Raw genomic sequence first — 26,942 nt, 5'->3', positions numbered from 1 at the left:
CCCCTAGACACAGCCCTGCTCACCAGAGGGCCAAGACCCAGCTCCACTCACCAGTGGGCAGGTACCAGCCCCTCCCACCAGGAAGCCTGCACAAGGATCTAGACCAGCCTCACCCACCAGGGGGCAGACACCAGAAGCAAGAAACTACAATCCTGCAGCCTGTGGAACTGCGTGCACATACACACTCGGAATCTACCCTAGGACCAGCTGGTTCCTGGCCCTTGGGTGATGAGAGGGGAGTATACTGGTGGGACATCCCCTATAGAGGGCCACTTCTCCAAGGTTGAGAAACGTAACTCACCCACTACATACATAAAAATACAAGCAGAAATTTAAACAAAATGAGACAGCAAAGAAATATGTTCCAGATGAAGGAACAAGATAAAATCCCAGAAGAAGAACTAAGTGACGTGGAGATAGGCAAGCTACCCGAGAAAGAGTTCAGAGTGATGATCGTAAAGATGATCCAAGAACTTGGGAAAAGAATGGATGAACAGAGCTAGAAGTTACAAGGAATTTTTAGGAAAGATAAAGAACAACCAAACAGAGTTGAAGAATACAATAACTGAAATGAAAAATACACTAGAAGGAATCAATAGCAGAATAAATGAGGCAAAAGAATGAATCGGTAATCTGGAAGACAGAGTGGTAGAAATCACTGCTGTGGAACAGAATAAAGAAAAAAGAATGAAAAGAAATGAAGACAGTTTAAGAGATCTCTGGGACAATGTCAGATGCACCAACATTTGCATTAGAGGGGTCATAGAAGAAGAAGAGAGAGAAAGGGCCTCAGAAAATATTTGACGAGATAATAGCTGAAAACTTCCCTAACATGGGAAAGAAAAGAGTCACCCAAGTTCAGGAAGTGCATAGAGTCCCATACAGGATTAACCCAAGGAGGAACATGCTGAGACGTGTAGTAATCAAATTGACAAAAATGAAAGACAAAGAGAAAATATTAAAAGCAACAAGGGAAAAGCAACAAATAATATACAAGGGAATCCTCATAAAACCATCAGCTGGGGCTTCCCTGGTGGCGCAGTGGTTGAGAGTCCGCCTGCCGATGCAGGGAACGCGGGTTTGTGCCCCAGTCCGGGAAGATCCCACATGCCGCGGAGAGGCTGGGCCCGTGAGCCATGGCCACTGAGCCTGCGCGTCCGGAGCCTGTGCTCTGCAACGGGAGAGGCCACAGCAGTGAGAGGCCCGCGTAATGCAAAAAAAACCACAAAAAACCATCAGCTGATTTTTCAGCAGAAACTCTGCAGGCCAGATGGTAGTGGCACAATATATTTAAAGTGATGAAAGGGAAAAACCTACCACCAAGAATACTCTTCCTAGCAAGACTCTCATTTGGATTTGATGGAGAAATAAAAAGCTTTACAGACAAGCAAAAGCTAAAAGAATTCAGCACCAACAATCCATCTTTACAACAAATGCTAAAGGAACTTTTCTATGGGGAAAGTCCACAACTAGAAACAAGAAAATTATGAATGGAAAAGCTCACCAGTAAAGGCAAACATATATTAAAGGTAGGAAATCATTCACGTACAAATATATCAAAGCCAGTAATTGTGGTAGGAGGAGAGTACAAATGCAGGATATTTAAAATGCATTTGAAATTAAGAGATCAGAAACTTAAAATGATTTTATGCTATACCAAAACCTCAGGGTAACAACAAACGAAAAATCTATAATAGATATACACACAAAAAAGGAATCCAAACTCAACACTAAAGATAGTTATCAAATCATAAGAGAACAAAAGAGGAAAGAGGAAAAGAAAGACCTATAAAAACAAATCCAAAACAAATAACAAAATGGCAGTAAGAACATACATATTGATAATTACCTTAAATGTAAACAGATTAATTGCTCCAACCAATAGACATAGACTGGCTGAATGGATACAAAAACAAGACCCATATATATGCTGTCTACAAGAGACCCACTTCAGATCTAGAGACATACAGACTGAAAGTGAGGGGATGGAAAAAGGTATTCCATGCAAATGGAAATCAAAAGAAAGCTGGAGTAGCAATACTTATATCAGAGAGAATAGGCTTTATTTTTTTAAAATTTTATTTGTTTATTATTGGCTGTGTCGGGTATTAATTGTGGCACACGGGATCTTCATTGCAGCATGTGGGATCTTTCGTTGTGGTGCATGGGCTCTTTGTCGTGGCACACAGGCTTCTCTCTAGTTGTGGCACGCGGGCTTAGTTGCACTGCGGCATGTGGGATCTTAGTTTCTCAACCAAGGACCGAACCCACGTCCCCTGCATTGGAAGGCAGATACTTAACCACTGGACCACCAGGGAAGTCCCCAAATAGACTTTAAAATAAAGACTGTTACAAGAGACAAAGAAGGACACTACATATGACCAAGGGATTAATGCAAGAAGAAGATGTAACAATGGTAAATTTTTATGCACCCAAGATAGGAGCACCTCAATACGTAAGGCAAATGTTATCAGACATAAAAGGAGACATTGACGGTGACACAGTAATAGTGGGGGACTTTGACACTCCAGTTACACCAATGGACAGATCATCCAGACAGAAAACTAATAAGGAAACACAGGCCTTAAATGACACATTAGACCAGATGGCGTTAACTGATATTTATAGAGCATTCCATCTGAAAGCAGCAGAATACACATTCTTTTCAGGTGTTCATGCAACTTTCTCCAGGATAGATCACATGCTGGGTCTGAAATCATATCAAGCATCTTTTCCAACCACAACGCTGTGATATTAGAAATCAACTACAAGAAATAAACTGCAAAAAACACAAACATCTGGAAGCTAAACAATATGCTATTAAACAACCATTGGATCATTGAAGAAATCAAAGAGGAAATCAAAAAATACCTAGAGACAAGTGAAAGTGAAAACACGATGATCCAAAACCTAAGGACACAGCAAAACAGTTCTCAGAGGGAAGTTTATAGCAATACAGATTAACCTCAGGAAACAAGAGAAGTCTCAAATAAATAACCTTACACCTAAAGCAGCTACAGAGAGAAGAACAAACAAAACTCAAAGTTAGTAAAAGGAAAGAAATCATAAAGATCAGAGCAGAAATAAATGAAATAGGTACTAAAAAAACAATAGAAAAGTTCAGTGAAACTAAAAGCTGGTTCTTGAAAAAGAGAAACAAAATTGATAAACCTTTAGCCAGACTCATCAAGAATAAAAGGGAGATCAATCAAATCAAATCAAAATCAAATTAATAAAGTTAGAAATGAAAACAACCAACACCGCAGAAATACAAAGGACCATAAGAGACTACTACTACAAGCAACTATATGCCAATAAAATGGACAACCAAGAAGAAATGGACAAATTCTTAGAAAGGTATAATCTCCCAAGACTGAACTGGGAAAAAATAGAAAATATGAACAGACCAATTACAAGAACTGAAATTGAATCACTAATTTTAAGATTCCCAACAAATAAAAGTCCAGGACCAGATGGCTTCACAGGTAAACTCTACCAAACATTTAGAAGGCACCATAACACCTATTCTTCTGAAACTATTCCAAAAAAATTGCAGAGGAAGGAACACTTCCAAACTCACTTTATGAGGCTACCATCATCCTGATTCCAAAACCAGACAAAGATAGCACCAAAAGGGCTTCCCTGGTGGCGCAGTGGTTGAGAGTCTGCCTGCCGATGCAGGGGACACGGGTTCGTGCCCCGGTCTGGGAAGATCCCACATGCTGCAGAGCGGCTGGGCCCGTGAGCCATGGCCACTGAGCCTGCACAATGGGAGAGGCCACAACAGTGAGAGGCCCGCGTACCATTAAAAAAAAAAAAAAAAAAAAAGATAGCACCAAAAAAGAAAATTACAGGTCAATATCACTGATGAACATAGATGCAAAAATCCTAAACAAAAGACGAGCAAACCAAACCCAATGATACATTAGAAGGATCATGCACCATGATCAAGTGGGATTTAATCCCAGGCGTGCAAGGATCTTTCAGTATCTTCAACTCAATCAGTGTGCTATACCACATTAACAAATTGAAGAATAAAAACCATATGATCAGGCTTCCCTGGTGGCGCAGCGGTTGAGAATCCGCCTGCCGATGCAGGGGACACGGGTTCGTGCCCCGATCGGGGAAGATCCCACGTGCCGCGGAGCGGCTGGGCCCGTGAGCCGTGGCCGCTGAGCCTGCGCGTCCAGAGCCTGTGCTCCGCAATGGGAGAGGCCACAGCGGTGAGAGGCTTGCGTACCGCAAAAAACAGAAAAACAAAAAAAACAAAACCATATGATCATCTCAATAGATGCAGGAAAAGCTTTTGATGAAATTCAACATCCATTTATGATAAAACCTCTTCAGAAAGTGGCCATAGAGGGAAGCTACCTCAACATAAGAAAGGCCATATATGACAGACCCACAGCTAACATGATGCTCAATGGTGAAAAGCTGAAAGCATTTCCTCTAAGATCCGGTCTTAAATGTAAGACTGATATGAGAAAAGTTCTAGATGAAAACATAGGCAGAACAACTCAGACATAAATTGCACCAATATTTTTTGGTTCTGTCTCCTAGAGTAAAGGAAATAAAAACAAAAATAAACAAATGGGACATAATTAAACTTAAAAGATTTTGCACAGCAAAGGAAACCATAAATAAAACAAAAAGACAACCTATAGAATGGGAGAAAATATTTGCAAACGATGGGACAAACAAGGGATTAATTTCCAAAATGTACAAGCAGCTAATACAACTCAATAAAAAAAAAAAAAATCAAAAAATGGGCAGAGGATCTAGACATTTCTCCAAAGAAGAAATACAGATGGCCAACAGGCACATGAAAAGATGCTCAACGTCACTAATTATCAGATAAATCAAATCAAAACTACAATGAGGGGCTTCCCTGGTGGCGCAGTGGTTGAGAATCTGCCTGCCGATGCAGGGGACACAGGTTCGTGCCCCGGTCCGGGAAGATCCCACATGCCGTGGAGCGGCTGGGCCCGTGAGCCATGGCCGCTGAGCCTGCGCGTCCGGAGCCTGTGCTCCGCAACGGGAGAGGCCACAACAGTGAGAGGCCCGCGTACCACAAAAAAAAAAAAAAAAAAAACTACACTGAGGTATCACCTCACACCAGTCAGAATGTCTATCATCAAAAAATCTACAAATAATAAATGCTGGAGGGGGTGTGGAGGTAAAAGAACCCTCCTACACAGTTGGTGGAAATGTAAATTGGTACACCCACTATGGAGAACAATATGGAGGTTCCTTAAAAAACTAAAAATAGAGTTACCATATGACCCTGCAATACCCCTGCTGGGCATATATCTGGAGAAAACTCTAATTTGAAAAGATACACGCACCCCAGTGTTCTTTGCAGCACTATTTACAACAGCCAAGACATGGAAGCAACCTAGATGTCCATCGACAGATGAGTGGATAAAGATGTGGTATTTATATATACAATGGAGTATTACTCAGCCATGGAAAAGAATGAAATAATGCCATTTGCATTATTTCATGGGTGGACCTAGAGATTATCATACTAAGTGAAGTAAGCCAGACAGAGAAAGAGAAAGGATATCACTTATATGTGGAATCTAAAAAAAAAAAGAGAGAGAGAGAGAGAGATAAAAATGAACTTATTTACAAACCAGAAAGAGACTCATAGACATAGAAAACAAACTTATGGTTACCAAAGGGGGAGGGGTGTGGAGGGATAAATTAGGAGTTTGGGATTAGCAGATACGCACTACTATACATAAAAGAGATAAACAACAAGGTCTTACTGTATAGCACAGGGAGCTATAGTCAATATCTTGTAATAAACTATAATAGAAAAGAAAAAAGAAAGAATTTCTGGATGCGCCTGGGGGAGGGTGGGCAGGGGCTTTCCCAAGAGTCTGTTACAAGTCAGGGCCCCAGAGGGACTCTTCCCCATGACTTGTGGGGAGCTGACCACTTCTCCCCGGGCCCAGCCAGCTTCCTCCAAGTTCTATGGCTGGGCCGGTACCCATCAGGCCATCAGTGGTCATGACGCTGATGTTCATTGGGCAGTTCGATGTGGTGCTGGCCCGGGGCCTGAAGCCTCACAGCACAGACACAAAGAAAACCCCCAAGAAAATCTGCCAGGTGTGGGAAATCCAAGTGTTTCCTCGGGGCCTCGTCTGCCTGGTCTCTGGAAGTTCCTGCCCGTCTGTTGGTCTTTGTCTAAGCCTCTCTGTCTTTTTCTCACACCTCTTTCTACTTGTCTCTAACGTGCTTTCCCTCTCCTGTTTCTCGGCCGCTTTTCTCCCGCCTCTTCCTCTCTGCATCTCATGCTCTCCAATCTTCTGTCACCCTCTGTCTCTGGTTCTCGCCTCTGCCTCGTTTTCTCTCTCTCTCCCACCCCCTCTGCCTCCCTTCCCCTCTGCCCTGTCCTTCCTCTTCTCCATGCCTGCCTTCCTCTCTCTCCCCTTCTCCTCCTCCTCCCCCCTTCCTCCCCCGTCCCTTCCCCCTCTCCGCAGGAGCTCCTGTGCAGAGACCCAGCGGCCTCTCTGAGGGACGAGGCTCCTCAGGGGCCCAGCAGGAAATGCACTTTCCCCTCTGACCCTGTCAGCTGGCCTGGGGGGGATGCAGCATGCCTCCCACCCGCTCCACTCAGGCAGCCTGTGCAGGCTCCCGGGGCTCAGGAGGGAGGATCTCACTTTTGAGGGGCTCTGAGGACAGCCTTTCCCAGGAGGGTGGAGAGCAGGGAGCTGGGCTGGGGCCGGGGGAGGAGGGGAGGAGAACCCCAAGTTCACTGAGCACCTCCTGGGTGTTGGCACTGCATCAGGGCCTGGGGGCGGGGGGAGCATCCATGGCTACAGTCCCTTTCCAGGAAGACAGAAGGACCCATAAGGGCAAGGAACTGGAGGGCGGGGTGGTGGCACGAACCAAAGCCTGGGGGCAAAGAGCAGTGCCTGCAGAGCTGGGGCTTCCGGGCCAGCCAGGGGGAGAAGAACCACCCGCACGGATTTGCACCGCTCTTGATATATTTTGACATCCCCCGGATGCCCCTTAGGAGAGGCGGTGTGGTGTGTTAGAAAAGGTCCAGGGGTCAGAGTCAGAGGTCTGGCTTCCGATTCAGTTTCCACCTTGCTGCGTGCATGACCTTGGACATGTCCCATGACCTCTCCCAGCCTGTTTCTTCATGTATGAAGTAGGTGCAAAAGACCTGCTCACTGCAGTGTTCCAGAGTAGATGAGGGGGATTAAAGGAGGGGTAATTGGAGAGAGCTCAGAGCCCTGACCCTTGAACCTCGGCCCCGTAGCCACCTCTTCTTTGCCTCCTGGGTACCCTCTGTCCAACTGTGGTGACAGGGGCGTGAAATCCCTGCAAAATGTCAAGTTTGTATTTAGTGTCTTTTATAGGCTCTGCTCTGCACCTGCCCGCCTTCCTGATCTCCTAGTTTCATAGAGATCTTTTTTAAAATTTTATTTTATTGAAGTACAGTGATTTACAATGTTGTGTTAATTGCTGCTGTACAGCAAAGTGACTGTTTTATAAATGTAGATATTCATACATATGTTCTGTTTCATACTCTTTTTCATTATGGTTTATCACAGGATAGTGAACACAGTTCTGTGCTGTACGGTAGGACCTTGTTCTTTATCCATTCTCTGTATAACCGTTTGCATCTGCTAATCCCAACCTCCCACTCCATCCCTCCCCCTCCCCTTGACAGCCACAAGGCTGTTCTCATAGAGACCTTTTGTAGAGGAGTGGTCCCAGCACAAGCAGCCGCAGAGCCACCTGGGAACTTGCTAGGGCACGTAGTTAGTTAGTTAGTTAGTTAGTTAGGCTCCTCCCCAGACTAACTAAAGCAGAAACTCTGCGGTGGGGACCCTAGGTTCTAAGGAGCCCTCCAGGGCCTTCCAATGTTCAGTCAATTTGAGAACCCTGGGATGGAGCATCTTCTCGAGGACCCCCACCTGCAAGGTAGATCCGGTAATAGTATCCTCGTGGCACAGGTGAGCTTGTGAGGCTCCGGGAGGTGACTGGCTCACCTAAGGCCACACAGGTAAGAGGTGGTAGACTAGCTCAGGTTGGAACCCGAGAAACGTCAGTGCTCTTTCCACATCGTCCTGCGCCTCCACCCCGGGACGTTTCCCTTCACAGCGCCACCTGGACACAGGGCCCGGGGCACAGATGCTTCCAGGGAAGTTCCACCCAGCCACTCCCAGGGCACAGCCCTGCCCACGGACCTCTCCCTCTTCACCTGCCCTGTGTCATCGGGGGCAGGGCCCTGCATTCGGCTCCAGTCTCAGGGTCTGATAACTAATTTACACTCAAGTAGAAATGGCTGACAACGCCTTCAGGGGTGCCTGCTGCTTTTTAGGGGCTGTTCATGGTAAGCAGGAAGAAAGAGAGCTCATGGCGGGGTTCCGGGCTCCTTGTCAGGAATGTGTGTGTGTGTGTTGGTGGGAGGGCTGTGGGCCTCCAAGCACAGGCAGAATGGTTTCATGGAAACAGCACAGGCCCTGCCACAGCTGGGTCCTCCCTGCCTAGGAGCCTGGGGCAAGCCACTTCATTTCCCTACACCTTCATTTGCTTACCTGTCAACAGGCAGGATTCCTGTCTGGTTCCCTTAGGAGGGTCCATGAGATAGCCTTTATCAGGTGGCCCTCCCCTCCCCGGATTGCCCTGGCAGGTTGCTGTGAGCACAGCCCAACCAGGGCAGAGTCACCCCATGTTATAAAGTAGGCAGGTCCTTTCCTGGGACAGCACTAAGTGCCACCCATCTGTGCCGCCTGCCAAAGGACTGCCCGGGGTCTCAGTGCCTGGCAATCCCTGCCTCTGGAAGCCTTCCCTGATGCCGGCCTGAGCTCCCAGCCCGATGGGAAGCAGTGGGCCTGTGTAGAGAACCCTCGGCTGGGAGTCAGAGACCCGTGGTCTGGTCCGGCCTTTGTTGCCAACTCTCTGTGTGACCTGGACAATTCCCTGTCCCTCTCTGGGCCTGAAACCTCACCTGAAAAATGAGAGTGAGTTGTAAGTGATGGGGAGTGAGTGACACAGGGAGTTGTAGAAGTCCCAGTAGGGGATTACAGATAGAGAGGGAAACGTAGAGAACTTTGGGAGACCAGTGTAAGTTAATGATCGCTCAAGAAAGCTATGGGAATGTCGTGGAAAGAACCAGGCTGGCTTAACTATACAGCCATAAATAAAAGCAGGAGATATGCCCCAGGTCATTAAGTGAAAGAAAAAAATGAGGCCTGCATTCCTCTGGTTCAGAGTTCCTGTTTCCTCAGAGTTCAGCAAGATAATGATCCTTAGGACCAAGGACGGGAATTTAAGGGCAAGGTGACATTCCAAAGCAGGAGAGCCTCATTAAATGGAAACCTGAGATGATTCAACATATTTTAGTATATGTTATCACCCTTCTGCTGATTTGAATAAGCACTATGACCGTCCTAGTTTTACCTTAGAGGGTCAAACATTCTCCTGCCCTATACAAAAGAGGAGCTAGTGATGTAAGCCTGACGTCTTCTGGAAGAATGAGGAAGAAGGCAGTCTTCTCCCCCTCCCCCTCTATCCTTTGACTATAAAAATGTAGCCCGCTTAATCCACCAGGCCGAACCTCCTTGCCTGCCCCCTTGCCTCTCTCACAAGCGTCCTATATTAACAAACTTACTTCTTGCCTATCACTTTGACTCTCACTGAATTTCTTCTGCACTGAGACACAAAGAACCTGAGCCTCAGTAAGTCCAGAAAGCAGGAGAGTGATTCTAATTAAAAGCTCGTGGGTTGAAGTCCCAATCTGGGTTTAAGCTGGGTTCGAGGGGCACCATGAAAAGTCTCCCACTCTCCCGTTCCTGCCATCCAGGCCCCCTCCACAGAAGCAGCTCGTGTTTCCAGTTGCTTCTATAGACATCCTTCCTCTCCTTTTCTCCAGGGATTCATGTTACCCCACGTGTGTTTCAAGTCCTCGGGTGCTTCACGAATTGGGCACCTGAATTTGGTGGGCATCTTTTCCCAGGCCTGATTCTGAATTGGACTCTGCACATAGCAGGGTTTGGGCACAGCGAAGGATTTCTATCTCCAGGCCTCAGTTCCCAAGGTATGAAATGAAAGGTTCTTGGAGTCGTCCAGGCTACCTCCCTTGTATGAGGCCCAGAGAGGGAAATGACTCACGCAAGATCACACAGCAAGTCAGGGCAGAGCTGCGGCTAGGCCCTGGGTCTCCTGTCTCCCTGCCAGTTTCTTCCTCATGCTTCTCAGTAGGATAATCATGGGGATGGACAGCAGCGATTCTAAGTCTGAGCTTCTGTGCACAGGAACAGACACTCAGGAAGCCAGAAACAAAGGGCTTCAAGTTCCGTGAGGGGAGGAGTATCCACAGAGTCGCCGGGTGCTCCCTGGCTGGCGTATCTGGTGCTCGGTATGACCCACCCAGAACGCTCGACTGATGGTCGTCATAATAATAAGGGCAGCTACCAGGGTCAGATGCTTATACTGTTGGGCGCTTGACACGACTTGTCCTTTTGGAGCCTCACAAGGGCCCTGCAAGAAAAGTGTCATCAGGCCCATTTCCCCCTGCTGGACAGTGAGGCGCAGAAAAGGTAAATAATGTCATCATTTGCCAACGTCCCCAAACTATGAAGGGGCAGCGCTGGGATTTTAACCCAGGTGTGTTTCACCGGGATTATTAACACTTAGCCATATATTTGTGCCATTTTTCAGATGAGAAAACCGAACGCTTGTGACAAACCCTCTCCCCGAGACTACTTTAGGTGTACAAGGGCCCAAAGCAGGGACAAACTTCCGGTCGCTGTGGCCCAGGGGTGAAGGCAGACCCTCACGGGCTCCTCCCTTGACCTCTGATGCTCCTCGTGACCCTGCCTCAGCCCACTTGTCCCAGCTCGTCTCCTGAGGTTCTGGCCGCCACCCTAACAGGCCACCCCCTCTCCTTGCCTCCACACTTCCCCGCTGGGACACTTTGGGTCGAGTGGGAAAAGTCAGGTAGAAGAACTAGGTCCAAATATCTGTTCCCTTACCTGCTGTGTGACCTTGGGCAAGTCACTTCACCCCTCTGAGCCTCCCTTTCCTCAGCTGTAAAGCGAAGAAAGGTCTAAGGCCTAAGTCTCAGCCTAGCGCCTGCCTGCCACACTATAGACTAATTAATGTGCGATATTTGAAGGAAGGAAGGAAGGAAGGAAGGAAGGAAGAGGGGTATTTATTGTGCCCCCAACGTGACACTGAGGGAGACACTGGGGAGAGTGTGGTGAACACGCTGCTTTGCTGGAGATGTTTCTCGAATGGGCTGCGGATGTGGTTAATGGCAGCAGGAGGTGAAGTAACTGGGGCTTTGTAACCGTGGGCAGGATCCCCCACCCCACCCACCCCCCGCAGAGCCCGTGACCTTGGGCCAGGAATGAGGGTGGGGAATTACCCTAACGTGACAGCCGCCCTCCCGCACCTCCCACCCCATTCACTCAGCTGCAAGTGGTGGGAGCCGGAATTCTTTCACAGGCCAGCCTTTCCTTCCTCTCTTCCCAGATCTTACCCCGCACCGCGTCACCAAAGTCCTCTGAACCCTGACCTCCACTGTGTATCGTGGTCATTTGTTTCTCTGGCTGCCTTGGCCTCCACGTGGCCTCCCTCGAGGGCGGGGCCGCAGACTGCCTCCCTTTGTGCCCCTGGCCCTCAGCACAGGCCTAGCGCTTAGGTGGACCATGCAGGGGAGAAATGAGAGAATGAATGAGTGAATGAACGGGAAGGGTGGTGGCCTCTCGGGGGCTGCGGTCGGCCTCCCAGAGGTGTTCGCATCCTCATCCGGGAAACCCGCAAATATGCTGCCTTAGAAGGCAAAAGGAACCTTGCGGGTGTGTTTGAGTTAAAGATGCAGCGATGGGAAGAAATTCCGCTGCGGAGCACAGCTTCAGCCTGGCCTGAATGTTCTGCTGGCCCTTCCTGATGGCCTGCCTTGCAGATTTCAGACCTGTCTGGACAGCTCCCACAGCCGCAGGAGTCAGGTCCTCATCACCAGTCCATCCATCACTCAGTACTGTGCACTGAAAAAGAGCACACCCTGAAAGGTGAGAATTATGTTATATTCGGTGACCTTACTGAGACTACAGCCTGAGAGACAGCCTCTCGGGGTAGCTCTGAGGGACTAGTGCAAAGAAGTAAAGGAGGAGCCAGGATGTAGGAGTTTTAGCTGAAAACAAACAGAAAACAAACCACAAAAAACACATGTAGTCGAACATCAAAAGATTACTGCTAACCACTAACTTATGGTTTCCAAAGGGGAAAGGAGAAGGAGGGATAAGTTAGGAGTTTGGGATTTTCATATACCCACTACTATATATAAAATAAGTAATCAACAAGGACCTACAGTATAGCACAGGGAACTGTACTCAGTATTTTGTAATAAACTATAAGGGAAAAGAATCTGAAAAAGAATATATATATATATATATATATTCTTTTTATATATGTAAATGAATCACCGTGCTGTATACCTGAAACACTATATATATATATATATATATATATATATATATATATATTTTAATATTTATTTATTTATTTGGTTGCACCAGGTCTTAGTTGTGGCATGCAAACTCTTAGTTGTGACATGCCTGTGGGATCTAGTTCCCCGACCAGGGATCGAAGCCAGGCCCCCTGCATTCGGAGCACAGAGTCTTATCCACTGCGGCACCAGGGAAGTTCCACTGACACAATGTTGTAAATCAACTCTAATAAAAAAAATCGATGAACACAAAAGCCAGAAATTTCTATGTTCGCTTCTTTCTGGCTGTGGCCCCCTTGGGATGATGGAGGCCTTTGGTGAAATGCTCAGAGGGGCAACATGGAGGGATAAAGAAATATAAGAGCAAGAGAGATCACATCTGATGGTATGTCACAGCATCTCCCATCTACACGCCAACAACAGGCATTTAGAGAGACAGAGGATGAGGTCAGGGCTGGCTCAATGAACTTGGCTCCCTGATCATGGGATTGTTGGGCAAATAAAAAGGTTTTAGTTTCCTATTAAGGTTTTTAAAAACTACTGAAGTGGAAATTGATCTAGAGAGATGAACACAAAAGGTGACATTTACTCCAATAAAGATGTTTAAAAAAACCAAAAAAACCCTTAAATATCTGTCATTAGGAACCAACTAAATATTATATTTATACAATGGAACCCATAAAGCTGTTAACAATGACTACTGCATAGAAAGATGTCTATGATATACTAAGTGCAGAGCTTCAAAACAATACACATAGGATGATTTCATTTTTTGGACTGTTGTTTCTCTCCATATATGAACATGATTGTGAAGACTGATATGAAATCAGCCTGTTTTATAAAAGTGTAAGAAACCCTGGTAAACATTTAATTAAACATTAATAAAGCTCTCAAAAAAATAGGGGGACATTTATTCTGTGACTTTTTGAAATAATTTTTGAACAGTGGTACTTGAAGTTTTGTGACTCAACTCGAGCCAAGAGGGAGAATTTAGGGATGCAAATTACAGGTTTTGAATACAAGAGTGTTTAAGGATTTCTCTTCCTCTAGGAAAATGGCATAGTCCAGCCAACAGAACAAAACAAGAATCAGAGAGAACAGCCCATCTTCCCCACTTTTATCTTTTTATCTCGCCCTCCTTATCCCTCGAACAAGGTGCCTCTGCATCTTGGCCCCACAAGTGTCCCTGCACAGCTCGGGGGGGGGGGGGCGGAGTCCAGCCCTACTGCAGACTCTCATAGATGCAGGTGAGCACCTCCAACTTCTTCTCCAGCTCCCGGGCCTGCTGCCTCAGCCTTTCAGCCGACTTCGTCTTTGCCCCCTCATGCAAGTGCTTTGCCTCTTTCACCAGGAAGGCCACGTCCATCAGAAGGAAGACACCTGCGGTGGCCACACCTGCAATCCGGGCTCCTTTGGTCATTGCCAGAGCCGTGCCTCTGAAAGCGTTCTGCACCTGCCTCTGGCCATTGACTGAGATTTGCCCAGTGGCCGCAAAGCGCTTAGCACGGGCTGCTAAGTTAGGGTTGACTTTGGCTAACTTGATGGCACGGACGTTGTTCTTAACTTCTTGCACGGCTTGGTAGATTTTCTCGATCGAGGAAGCCACGTTGATTGTGTTGTTACATACGGCCCCCCCAAACACCTCTGCGTTGTCAGCAGTTACCATAAGGCGACTGGCTTCGGTTTCTGCTGCCGACATGCTTACAGATTCCACGATGCTGGTGGACACACTGGTCACAGCAGCCGCTGCTCCCAGCCCTACCCCAGTGGCAAAGAGTGCCAGACTGGCCCCCGCGGTCACGGGTGTCAGGGCCAGGCCAAGGATGGTCAGGACACCAGACACAGTGCCAGCAGAGGAAACTGCTATATTGGAGATGGTGCAGTGCCTGTGTACCTTGTCAGCTTTGTCTGCAAGTGCGTGGAGCTTTTTTATGCCCTCCTCAAGCTCCTGCTTCACCCTAGGAAACTCCTTCAAAAACCTCTTCCTGTCCAGCTGATCTTCTTGGAGTGTGTCTTGATCCCCCACGGCCAAGTCTGCTTCCAGCTCACTCAGATATTCATGCAGTGCATCTACCTCTTTCCTGTAACAATGAAGGTCAAGGGATTAGAAAGACAGATTGCTTGTCCATAAAATAGGCTCAACAAGACCTACCCTACATAAATTATAGAGATTTTATTATAAATCAAATAGAAAAGAATTTTACAAATGTAAATTTTTTTTCAACATTAAACACGCTTTGGACCTTGTAGATGCTCCATATACTTATTCAATCATGGAATAAATTTTAAAAAGTTCATCTTAGGATACTCTTTTTTTTTCTTTGTATCCTTATCTTTATTTAAAAAAATTTTTTTAAACATCTTTATTGAAGTATAATTGATTTACAGCGTTCTGTTAGTTTCTGCTGTATAACAAAGTGAATCAGCTATATGCATACATATATCCCCATATCCCCTCCCTCTTGCATCTTCCACCCTCCCTAACCCACCCCTCTAGGGGGTCACAAAGCACGGAGCTGATCTCCCTGTGCTATGCGGCTGCTTCCCACCAGCTGTCTATTTTACGTTTGGTAGTGTATATATGTCCATGCCACTCTCTCACTTCGTCCCAGCTTACCCTTCTCCGTCCCCGAGTCCTCAACTCCATTCTCTACATCTGTGTCTTTATTCCTGTCCTGCCCCTATGTTCATCAGAACCTTTTTTTTTTTTTTTTTAGATTCCATATACATGTGTTAGCATATGGTATTTGTTTTTCTCTTTCTGACTTACTTCACTCTGTATGACAGTCTCTAGGTCCATCCACCTCACTACAGATAACTCAATTTTGTTTCTTTTCATGGCTGAGTTATATTCCACTGTATATATGTGCTACATCTTCTTTCTCCATTCATCTGTGGACAAGGACACTCTTTTAAGATAGGGATTTGATAAAGACGCCTCAGAGGCAGGTCAGCACAATCACTTCCAAAGAGTAGGTAGAGTGGGAACTCCACAGATAAACACAGAGAATCCAACCAGCTCCATCCAATTCCACTCTAGCCTCTCTGCCTTATGGGCCAGCAGGATCCTGCAGTGTTGGTACAGTTCCTAAGATGGAGATTAAAAGGTCTCCAGCCAGAATCCCCAGGAAGGCAAACTGATGGTGTCAGGATTTTCTGACTTGTCCTAAATAGAGTCCTGCTTGGGCCTCATCGATAGGAAGAAGGCTCTTTGGCCGCATCTCTTCCCAGCAAGCTTTTTAAAAGTTAATATTAATTGAGCACCTACTATGTGTCAGCCATCGTGCTGAGCACTTTGCATACATTATCTCAGTTTCCTCACAATAAAATTGAACAGATGAAGAAACTAAGGCAGAGTGTTTCAGTAACTTCTCCAAGGTCATAACATGCCCCCTCTTGCAGGTTTCATCTTTTCTCAACCTGAGGCTGTTCACTGCCAGCAAATGACAAGGAGGAAACATTCCCCATGGAAACTTGAGAACGAACATCCTTGACACCAACCACAGGATCCTGCCTGGAGGAGGTATGTCTGCCAGGAGGAAACTAGCCTGGGGCAGTGGGATGTGGGAGACATTTCTGCTGCATCCCTGCAGGTTACCTGGGCAAATCAGCCTCAGCCACAAATCTCTTCCAGCCTTTGTCTTCATTGAGCAGGTGTTGCAGTTTTTCCCTGCTCACTCTCTCCCGGAAATACTTAATGATATCTTTTTCTTTTTTCTGCTTCACTGAGGGAGAAAGGAACCCAGGGCTTACATAGAGAGAACCCACAGCACTAACTTTGCAGGCAGTTGGCTAGAGCCCGGGTCTTGTTGCTGAGATGAGGACCTCCAGGAGGCCTCACTCCGATTAATATTCCCTGGGGTCTGAGGTTCTCTGTTAGTCCAGCAGTTTGGACTCGGAGCTCCCACCACAGGAGCTCATATCCGACCTCCGGCCTGGGAACCAAGATCTCACAAGCTTTGTGGTGTGGTTAAAAAAAAAAAAAAAGAAAGAAAAGAAGGAGAAAAAAGGAGTACTACAATATCAAAGAATCAAAAACAGAATAAAAATAGAAAGATAAAAAATACATTAGGAAAAATAAAACTATAATTGAAACAACTGCAACAAGGTAAAACAAAACCACAACAGAAAAAAGAAAATAAAAAAGGGGGGGAAACAAGCCAAAAGGAGAGAACAATAACAAAGTATAAAGAGTAAAATTAGAAAAATAAAGATTTATTAGGAAAAATAAAAATATAAAAGAATCATCAACAATGAAGCAACAAGGTAAAACAGAACCCTAATCTAAAAGAGGAAAAAGAGGGCTTCCCTGGTGGTGCAGTGGTTGAGAGTCCGCCTGCCGATGCAGGGGACACGGGTTCGTGCCCCGGTCCGGGACGATCCCACATGCCGTGGAGCGGCTGGGCCCGTGAGCCGCGGCCGCTGAGCCTGTGCGTCCGGAGCCTGTGCTCCGCAATGGGAGAGGCCACGATAGTGGGAGGCCCGCGTACCGTAAAAAAAAAAAAAAAAAAGAGGAAAAAGAAAAAAAGCCTTGGCTATGGGGGCGGAGTTTAGGCGGGGGTGGAACTTAGGCAGGGGTGGGGTTTAGGATGGGTCGGGAAGTGGGGGCGGTGACGTTTGAGCATGGGGCGGGGCCTAGTGGGAGGGGATATAGGGATATACTATGCATATAGCTGGTTCACTTTGTTATACAGAAGAAATGAACACAAGATTGTAAAGCAATTATACTCCCAAAAAGATGTTAAAGGAAAAAAGAAAAAAAAAAGAAAACAGTATTTAAAACATCACAAAAATGTAAACCCTCTGTTTGATTTTTTTTTTAAGTCTAAAGTAAATTTATTTATGTGCAAGTCCTGGCTTTCCAATCTTGATTATTTTGGAGACTTTTAAAAATTGAAGTACAGCTCATATACAACATATAATTTGTAGGTGTAAAATATAGTGATTCAAAAAATTTTAAGTTTGTATTTCATTTATAGTCATTATAAAATAACTTTTATCTTTTAAAATAAAACAGTTTAGGGGCTTCCCTGGTGGCACAGTGGTTGGGAGTCCGCCTGCCGATACAGGGGACACGCGTTCGTGCTCCGGTCCGGGAAGATCCCAAATGCTGCGGAGCTGCTGGGCCCGTGAGCCATGGCCGCTGAGCCTGCGTGTCCGGAGCCTGTGCTCCGCAATGGGAGAGGCCACAACAGTGAGAGGCCCGCGCAAAAAAAAAAAAAAAAAAAAAAAAAGAAGTACTGGCTCCATTTGAGGGCCTAAGAAATGAAAGTGTAAATAAAGTATAAAGTGCTTACAACTACAAAGTTTTCTAACAGAGGATAGAAAACTAGTGATATAATGATACGAGGAGAAGGTAGGGAGGGTTATAAGAAAAAGTAGAAAAATAAATGAAATCATTATCTTTCCTGGTAAAGTAAATAAATAATATCAAACTTTTTAAATCAAGAAAAAGAAAAACACAATACCTAGTATTTGTTAGCTATTGTGGTTGATGCCTCCCCACTTTGTACCAGGCACCATTCTAAGTGCTTGGTATGCATTCACTCACTTTTAGTTCTCACAACGACCTTGTAAGGAAGGAAACTGAAGCTCAGAGAGGTTAAGTAATTTACTCAAAGCACCCAGCTTGTGCTAAGGCAGGAATTCAAGTCCAGGTTCCTGTCTCCAGAGCACACACTCACACTATTCTCTCTCCCAATGTAATAATATCATTTAGAGATATCGATTAACTGTCTAAAGAAAAAGCTTTTCCTTGGGCAGTTATGAGCAGAACCTACTGTATGAATTAATTTGTTTTAACCATATGCACTTATTTCTTTGTATTTTTTTAACTTCAACAGAGCAGAAGTCACTTTAGTAAGTAAGCCACAAGACTGGGTTGGTTTCAGGCACCACCACCTTAAGGATGATGGAAGCAGTTGGATCAAGTGCCAACGAGAAATGCGCCTGATGTGTCTGATGTGACAACTGTCAGGGTAGCAGAAACATTCGTGTTTATAAAACCAAGGCTCTCTAAGAAAAGTAGGGATAAGAACAGGGGTTAAACCAGAATATTCGCAGTGAACTGCAACCTTAAACACATACATTTTCCAGCCGCATCTTGCCCACCCACATAGGCACCGCACCCATGGGCTTCTGTCCACTCAAGGGAAGCGAGACTCCTTGCAGGGGCAGTGAATTCCACAGGCCGGCGTATCTGCTACTCCAAAGGCAAGGGTGCTCTCGAAGACGTTCAGAGCAGTGTTTAGAAGGGGCCCCACAGGGAAGTCCGAACGACTTACCAATAGTAATCACAATAAAAATAACAACAATAATGATTACCATGATCATGTTTTTAGGCCAGGTTGAGTCTGTGAAAGGCCATGAGTTCATCGTAATATTCAAGTGAGAAGAGTTTAGATAAAATGTACCCAAAGAGGGAGATATAAAGGTCCATAAAGGTAGCTCTGCTCCAAAGAGAGTGAATATAATGGGAAAGATTTCATTGTTAATTGAATTTAATAAGAAGAGGAGTCAAAGCCTATGGGGATATTCCCTGCTGTTTATTTATGGGACTGTTTATATACAGGACTGAGAAAGAAAACGAGAACATCCATGAACATCCCAGGCTGGCCTGGTATCACAACAGGGCGATGCTACTCTCCTGTTGGATGTAAAGACTCTCCGAGAACACCAACCTCAGACCACGTTGCCCTGAGAGCGTGAGGAGACGAGACAGCAAACAGTCATCCCTGTGCTGCCACCAGCACGGCACTCCCTCCCTTGGCTGAAAAGCATGACTGTCCTTCTTTACCCATCACACCTTTACCCTCACTCTGGTCTCCCCTCTCCACAGATGGGTTTACTGAGACACCTTCAGTGTGAACTGCCCCCCATTCTCTGCAGCACCCAATCTACAGAGGCCCCATTCCCTTAGAGCCTCCCCCAGATGACCTGACCTACGCCCCAATCGTGGAACCTTTCTTTCTAACACCTTCTTTCTGCGACGCCCAGGGCTCCCCCTCAGGGAGAGTAACAAACAGCTCGTCCACTCCGAGAGTGTGCCGGAGGCTGCAGGCGCCCCCGGTGTGGATGGAGAGGATGCACACGGGCAGCCTCCCGGGACGCTAAGCAAGCCTAAAGTAGGTTCCTTTCTCTTTCCAAGCCACCCTTGCTCCGCTCATTTCCCGGCTGGTCCATTTCCAGCTCCTGTTCTTTGTTCTCAGACTTGATCTTAACAACACAGTGTTCCTGTGTCCTTGGATGCTTTCCTGCCCACCTGCTCTCAAGCAGGTCCTCCTGCTCCAAAGCCACTCGCCTCCCCCCTCGACCCTCTGCCTCTCGTCTTGGGGCCTGGACATCAGGTACGTGTTGCTGGGCCCCTCTGCGGCGAGGGGTGACTGTATGACCCAGTCCTGGCTAACGAGGCACAGAGGGACTCGGCAGAGGGCGTCCTGGAGGCTCCCTGCTGTAAGGGACAGGTGGGAGAGGAGAGCTGGCTCGGCCCCTGCCTCCTCCTCTGCCTCGAAGCTGCATGAGCCCGGGAGCCAGGCCAGCCAATGGAAATCATGACACACAGGGACCAGGAGGCAGGGAGGGGGCGGAGGAGGGCTCGGGCAGAAAGCCTGGATCCTGGAGGACTCCAAACACTTGTAAACGGGGTGCGCCCTCGACCTCCTCCTTCTGTCCTAGTCTCCCACTCTCGGCCTGGCCCTGACCCGCCTCTGCAGCCTCAGCTGGCTGTGGATGCTGGACGGCGCTCCCTCCTGCTGGATTGTCGTCGTACGGGCCGGGCCGTCCTCCTCTGTTAGCCTCTGGTCGATAACTTCCCGGAATAGTTGGTAGGAGAAGGGAGGACTCTGGAGAAGCCTGTCCCCACCCAACTGCATAGCCAGACACGCCCGCCCCCCCCCCCTCCTGGTGAGCCCACAGAGAGGCTCACCAAGCACCTCCCTCCACCTAGCTGCCGGGCATCCTCCTTGGTCAGGAAAAGGAGGGGTTAAGCCAGGATCAAGGTCAGAGCCCTTAGCCCAGCCGCTCCCTGCCTCCCTGGGCCTGGTCCAGGCGCCTGGAGGCCGCCCAGCCGCCTGGCCTCGGATTCCCGCCCAGCCTCCGGGCATTTGCTCAGACCTTTCCTCCCCCTGCAGTGCCTTTCCCCACCTGCTTCACCAGGTGAAAGCTTACCTGTTTTGGGAGGCCAACCTCCGAAGCCTCTGGCCGCATCTTCCTTCCCCCAATTCCTCTCCAGGATCTCCTGGAATGTTGCTCTTTCCTGGTCGTGGTTCTGTTTGTGTGGAGACACCGTCAGGGTCCCTGTCCATTCTCTGCAGCACCTTCTGCTTCATGGCCTCCGGGGCACCCTCCATCCTCCTGGGCACAGCCTGGTTAAAATACGAGGTGTGGGACTCGTTAGGGGGACATGAAACAACCAGCTTCTCGATAACACAGCACAACCCCAGGTCAGGGAGGGCGGAAGTGGGAATAAAAAGAGGAAGAGGTGGAGAAGAAACAAAAAGCTTCTAATCAATGAATCATTTAATCCCAAAGGGACCTGATTTAACCATAAAGAAAAAACTCCAAGGGTACTAAAAGAAACATTAAAAATAATGTTGATTTAAGGAAACCTTTCTAATTCACACAGAAATCCCACAAGCTATAAAAGAAGTTCTGATCTATTTGACCTGTTGAAGATTAAAAATTGTAAAGGACACCGTAAACCAGGTCAGAAAACAATCAGAGACCGGCAGGCACTGTTTGCAATACTTACAGTAGAAAAAGTCAATATCCCCAACACACAGAGAGCCTACAAATCCACAGGAAAAGGCTGAAACCAGTTTTTAAAAGTTGGGTAAGTGATATGAGCAAACAATTCCAGGGGAGGTGACTTGCCAAGGGCCACACAGCTCTCGGTAGGCAGAGGGGAGGCCAACACCAGGCCTTCTGGCACAGGTATGTTAGAGGTGGGGATGCGATTTTAATATTAGCCCTAAAGTTTCTAGGTGTGTCTCTGCCTGTAGAAATGCATAGATCTAAGCTCATGCCCCCCCCGCCCCCATTATAGTCACACGTGATAAAAGAATTTTCACATATTGAGATATAGAGAGGTGATTCTGGCTTATACATGAGTTTACTTGAATTTATGCTAACTGAAACACTTGGTTATGGCCTATCAAACATACACCATACATCGATTTTAGTTATTAAAGAAGATGGCGCATTGACCAGAAGTAAAGAATGTCCCTATGAAAAAAAAAAAAGATGAAATGCCTCCCTTCCTGGGAAGCCAGTTTGGTATTCCTTCCATGTTAGGATTTCCTTCCTAGGTGCCAAGGCCACACTGACTCGCCGTGTACATGCTGTTCTGTATTTTGTGCAACCTTGAAGAAAATTATCCCTGACCCGTCTGATGGTCTTTGTTCTGCCAAGACATAAAGCTGTGCCGAAAACATGCCTCTCCAGAGCAGCTCCTCAGAGTTGTATGAGAGGCTGTCCTCTGGGCTAGAGACCTCAGTTAGTTCAAAGAAAACCCTTTTCTCCTCCTACTAAACATTTTTTATTGATTATTTTCTTTGACACAGGTGTACAGGTGCCTTTTCATCTCAAGATTGCACAACAGCAAACACGGTGCAGGTCTCTGCAGCCAGGTCACCCCACTTCCTCAGCGGGACCATCTTCCCCACACAGGACCACCCGTCACTCACATGCTGAGCAGTGGGCCCGGTGAGCACCGGAAGACAAAGCCCTGCATCTCCCTCCTTGGTCTCCTGGCCCCCCTCTCAGGCCTCAGTATCCCCCCGGGGCCTGGCACTGAGCAGGCACCCAGAGACAGGGTGGGTGAGCAAACCTTGATTCCTTGGATCTCCGAAGAAATCCTTGAGCCCCTTCAGCGTCACCACAGCACCCTGGGGGCCGCTTCAAGGTGGCCAGGCCACAGGAGGAGAGGTTCTGATATCTATACCCTCGTTCACCCACTCTGCTTCCTCCAAATTTCCCAAAGGACTGAGTACCCCCCCAACACCCACCTTCCTCCTGGGGTCACCACTCATGTCTCAGGAGTCTGCATCTCGAGCTGAGCTCACCTGAGCAGGTGTCGCCCTCCCTCTGCACTGTTTAGGGCCCCAGGGGGCGGGAGGAAGCAGTCAGACAAACCTGCCTCCAAATCCAGGCTCTGCCTCTGCTTAAGCTGCCACCTCGGTCCCATGACCTCATCTCTCTGAGCTTCGATCTCCCTTCTTCCGTAAATCAGTGACAGTCATACTTTTCTCAGACAGTTGTCCTGAGGATGGGGAGATGGGTGGGGATCCTACACCCCCCTGCTTACCCAGGAACCTTCCTCTGGCCGAGTGTGAACAAGATCCAGTTGTTCTCAGCTGTGCAGATGCAGCCACTAGCTGTGCGGCGTCTCTGCAACGACCACACATACGCTCTGGGCCCAGATGTACTTAGAGAAGCAAAAAGGAAAGTGAAAGCCCTCACCTCTGAGTCAGTCAGGTCAAACAAACACTGCGCCACTAGGCCTCACCCTGGGCTATTCTCACCCTGATGCTGACTCCCATAGAGAAACAAGTCCAGCCCTGACATTCTAGGTCCTAGTGGGCTCAGCGCACCTTGCCTCACCTCGGGCTCCTTGAAGGAAGACCTTCCACCAACAGACTGTGAGGCCCTTGGGCCAATCACTGCCCCCACACCGTGGGCTTCTTCCATGAACCCCCTGCCCTGTGCACCCACCCGCACTCGCCAGCCTGCCTGCCTTATTTACCTTCAGCACTCGATAGAGTCCCAGAACATACCAGATGCTCACTGCATACTGGGCATATTGCTGCGGCTGTGTGCCACGCCCACATGGGTTCTTGGCATTTGCTCACCCAGGAAGTTCTGCCAGGGACACCCGCTCCTACCAACTTGAAAAATCATGCTCATCTTCCAAAGCCTAAATCTGGCATCACCTCCTCTGAGAAGCCCTCCAGGACCCTCCCCTGCAGAGTCCACTGTCCCCTGCTCTGCTCCCATGGTACCCTAGAGAGAGGCCTAAGTTCACCCCTCAGCCACTCTGTCCATGACCTTCCTACTCCTTTTGATCAAGCCTCTAGACTTGGCCCCGATGACAGGAACAGCACCAGTGCCTTTGGGTCCCAGTGACCCACAAGAGGAGGCCCAGCCTTGGTGGTCAGGGCCATTTGGATGGATGCAAAGTTTGTGGGAAGGGCTGAGAGCACGCTGCTCTTTTCTCCCCTGGCTTATTTACATTTGACAACAGATCTCTCCTCTCCAAATGGAAAACTTTTACAGGAAGGCCAGTGGCCTGGCAACTCAGGAAGGTCTACAACAGAAAGCCAGTCCTGTTTCCTGTTTGGTTCCTGAGCAAAGAGCCACCGTGGATGGAGGTCTGAGCGTGCGTGTCAGGTGCTGTGCTGGCACCATCCACACATTTCCTGTTTAATCTCCCACCAGCTCTAAGAAGTGTTGGCTCCATTTTACAGGTAAGGAAATGGAGAAGAAAAGGTCCCACAGCCTGTAAGTGGTGCAGCTGGACTGCTGGTGGACTTTTCTGCTTTGCCCCATGCAGAAGTGGCTGGAGTGGGCCTTCTATCAGGGGTTGCTTCATCCTAGGAAATGTCTCTGCGGCATCGTGGCCAACTCCTCCCAGCTTTTGAGGGAGGGACAGAGGAGTGATGGGTGTTATCCCATGAGGACCACACACACCGTGAGTCTGGTCTTACAATCACCTGTAACATAGCCAGGTATATAATGTGATTTTGCAGATAAGGAATCCTCCGAGGGGAAGGGAGAGGCCGGAGCTTTCTTCCACCAAATCAAGGGAGGGCCAAAGATTCAAACCAAGGTTGACATTTAACATTTGACACTTGCAAACACTGCTCCTCCCTTAAAGTTATTTTTTGTCATTGTTTTCTGTAAACTTCCTTCTTCCTGATTCTTTTCCCTTCCACTAGCATGACTTTAGCCAGACAAAACCAATGTGAGATGCAGAACTGGATTAAACATCCATATGAGGTGTAGCCAGGTTGACATAAATGTCCTCTGATGAGAATGCAGAATGGTCGCCGAACATTAGTGGCCTCCATAAAGACAGGCTCATGGGGCTTCCCTGGTGGCGCAGTGGTTGAGAGTCCGCCTGCCGATGCAGGGGACGCGGGTTCGTGTCCTGGTCCGGGAAGATCCCACGTGCCGCGGAGCGGCTGGGCCCGTGAGCCATGGCCGCTGAGCCTGCGCGTCCGGAGCCTGTGCCCCGCAACGGGAGAGGCCACAACAGTGAGAGGCCCGCGTACCACAAAAAAAAAAAAAAAAAAAAAAAAAGACAGGCTCATGGTAGAGCAGCTAGACGGGGGCTGTAGACTCAAATTGAGGTGAGGATTAAGCATCTCTTCACTCCAGGGTCATAAGCTGAGACCACCCCATTTGGAGACCCTAAAGATCTAGTGACTATAAAATTGGCCTCAATGTGACCCCCAACATCACAAGAGAAGTCCCCCAGGATGGCTACAGCTCCAGAGTCAAGGCCTTGGCTAAAAGCTTTGGTCCAGAGCAATTTCAACCCACGGCGACGGCGATGCCAACTCAGGGAGGAAGTAACCAGAAAATTGCTTAGGAAGGTGCCTGGCAGACGTCACCCGCGTCACCTGGTGGAGCCTGGAAAGGTCAGCAGCCAGAGGCACAGGGCCACGGCCCCCACGAGCCCTGCCCACCCAATCTCTCCATACCCGGGGGGAGGTGCGAATGGCTCCCACATGCTGGACGGCAGGAGGTGTGTGTCCAGAACCATGACCCACCTGCCCATTGTCCTTTTTTTTTTTTTTTTTTTTTTGCGGTACGCGGGCCTCTCACTGTTGTGGCCTCTCCCGTTGCGGAGCACAGGCTCCCCACACGCAGTCTCAGCGGCCATGGCTCACAGGCCCAGCCGCTCCGCGGCATGTGGGATCTTCCCGGACCGGGGCACGAACCCGCGTCCCCTGCATCGGCAGGCGGACTCCCAACCACTGTGCCACCAGGGAAGCCCCCATTGTCCTTTTTTTATAGGCCCAGTGAGAGTGGATAGGGAGCTTTAGACTGAGCATGTGACCATGGGGGCTTTTGGGTCCTCCGAGTGGCCGGCAGAGACGGGCACCAGGTGCAGAGCCCAGCGGATCACACTCCACGCAGACGGCACCTGGTGACCTCAGGGGAACTGGTCTCGGCCACTGGCTGCCAGCATCATCCACTGGACAATCCTACTGGTCTTTCCTCTGGTGGGAAAATTGGGCCCTGAGGGAGTTAACAGTTGTCAGCCTCTGGAAGGTTTAGAACTAAGTATAAAGATGACCAATAAAATCAAGCCCACTCTTTTAATATTTTTATGTTGAAATCAAGACAAGTGTGTTTCATTTTAACGTACGTATTGTCAACTACAAATTGGCACCTGCCATTGGCACTTGCCATCTGCCTCTACAAGCTTTAAATCCTGAGCCACTGCAGCTGCTGACTTTCAACACCCCCTGAAAGGAGCTCAGGGTGGAGATCAGGAATGAGGCCCTCTGTGCTCTGGGAAAAACTGGCAGAAGAGCTCTTCAGATAGTTAGATATTTTCAGGAGAAGATTTTATGAGCCCAATCCTTGCATCTCCTCGTATCTAGAAAAGCACTAAAATCCTTCATGGTGACATATGCGGCTCGTGACTAGCAGTAACCTTCACGAGACTAGAAGAAATCTTCTGCAAAAAATATGTGCCTGATTGCATGGACTCCCCCTTCACTAAAACCACATATATACTGACCTTCCCCTACCTCTTTGGAGCAGTTTCTCAGAGCTCTCTGAAATGCTGTCTCCTGGGCTGCAGTCCTCATTTCGCCCCAGATGAAACTTAACTCACAGGTCTCACGTTGTGCCTTCTTTTCAGCTGACAGTATAATGTTTAAGAGAATTGGACACATTCTCAGAGTTAACAACAGATTTTGGATCCTAATGTAAAACAGGTAATTGAGTAATTTTTTTTTTTTTTTTTTTTTTGCGGTATGCGGGCCTCTCACTGTTGTGGCCTCTCCCGCTGCGGAGCACAGGCTCCGGACGTGCAGGCTCAGCGGCCATGGCTCACGGGCCCAGCCGCTCCGCGGCACGTGGGATCTTCCCGGACCGGGGCACGAACCCACATCCCCTGCATCGGCAGGCGGACTCTCAACAACTGCGCCACCAGGGAAGCCCAGTAATTGAGTAATTGATTTGGATTAGACATTTGAAGTTGAAAGGCACTCCGCTAAGTTTCAACACTAAGTACTTTGCAGACAACCTTTACGCAGAGAGAAGAAATAGCCTCAAGTTCAGCAGATCCCAAAACAGGAGGGGCAAGGAGTGGCGTGTGAGAGTGGAGGGGGGCAGTGATGGAGAGGGGGCTGTGAGAGCCACACCACCGGACATCCTGGGGCGTGAGCCAGGGGGCACCACCAACCTCCATCCTCCTGGCAGTCAGGCAACCAAGGAGATCCTGGTCTGGTCT

General features: G+C 48.1%; 1 protein-coding gene and 1 long non-coding RNA gene across 2 annotated transcripts; one reads left to right on the top strand and one right to left on the bottom strand.

Moving 5' to 3' along the window:
• Positions 1-13,357: 13,357 nt before the first annotated feature.
• On the bottom strand, positions 13,358-22,513 carry LOC131767285 (apolipoprotein L2-like). The gene is given in 4 exon segments (XM_067010118.1): positions 13,358-13,708; positions 13,710-14,556; positions 20,642-20,838; positions 22,480-22,513. Coding segments are annotated over 4 exon segments (1,176 nt in total). The 5' UTR covers positions 22,504-22,513; the 3' UTR covers positions 13,358-13,600.
• Positions 19,553-26,425, top strand: LOC136792296 (uncharacterized). Its single transcript, XR_010835924.1, has 6 exons — positions 19,553-19,599; positions 19,684-19,821; positions 21,099-21,305; positions 22,036-22,177; positions 23,747-23,937; positions 26,349-26,425. It is a non-coding gene; the product is annotated as an uncharacterized lncRNA (long non-coding RNA).
• The last annotated feature ends 517 nt before the right edge of the window (positions 26,426-26,942 follow it).

Source organism: Kogia breviceps, chromosome 12 (assembly GCF_026419965.1).
Source record: "Kogia breviceps isolate mKogBre1 chromosome 12, mKogBre1 haplotype 1, whole genome shotgun sequence".
Classification (NCBI taxonomy): Eukaryota; Metazoa; Chordata; class Mammalia; order Artiodactyla; family Physeteridae; genus Kogia; species Kogia breviceps.
The sequence above is the reverse complement of the archived record's forward strand: the minus strand, read 5'-3'. Positions and strand labels throughout refer to the sequence as shown.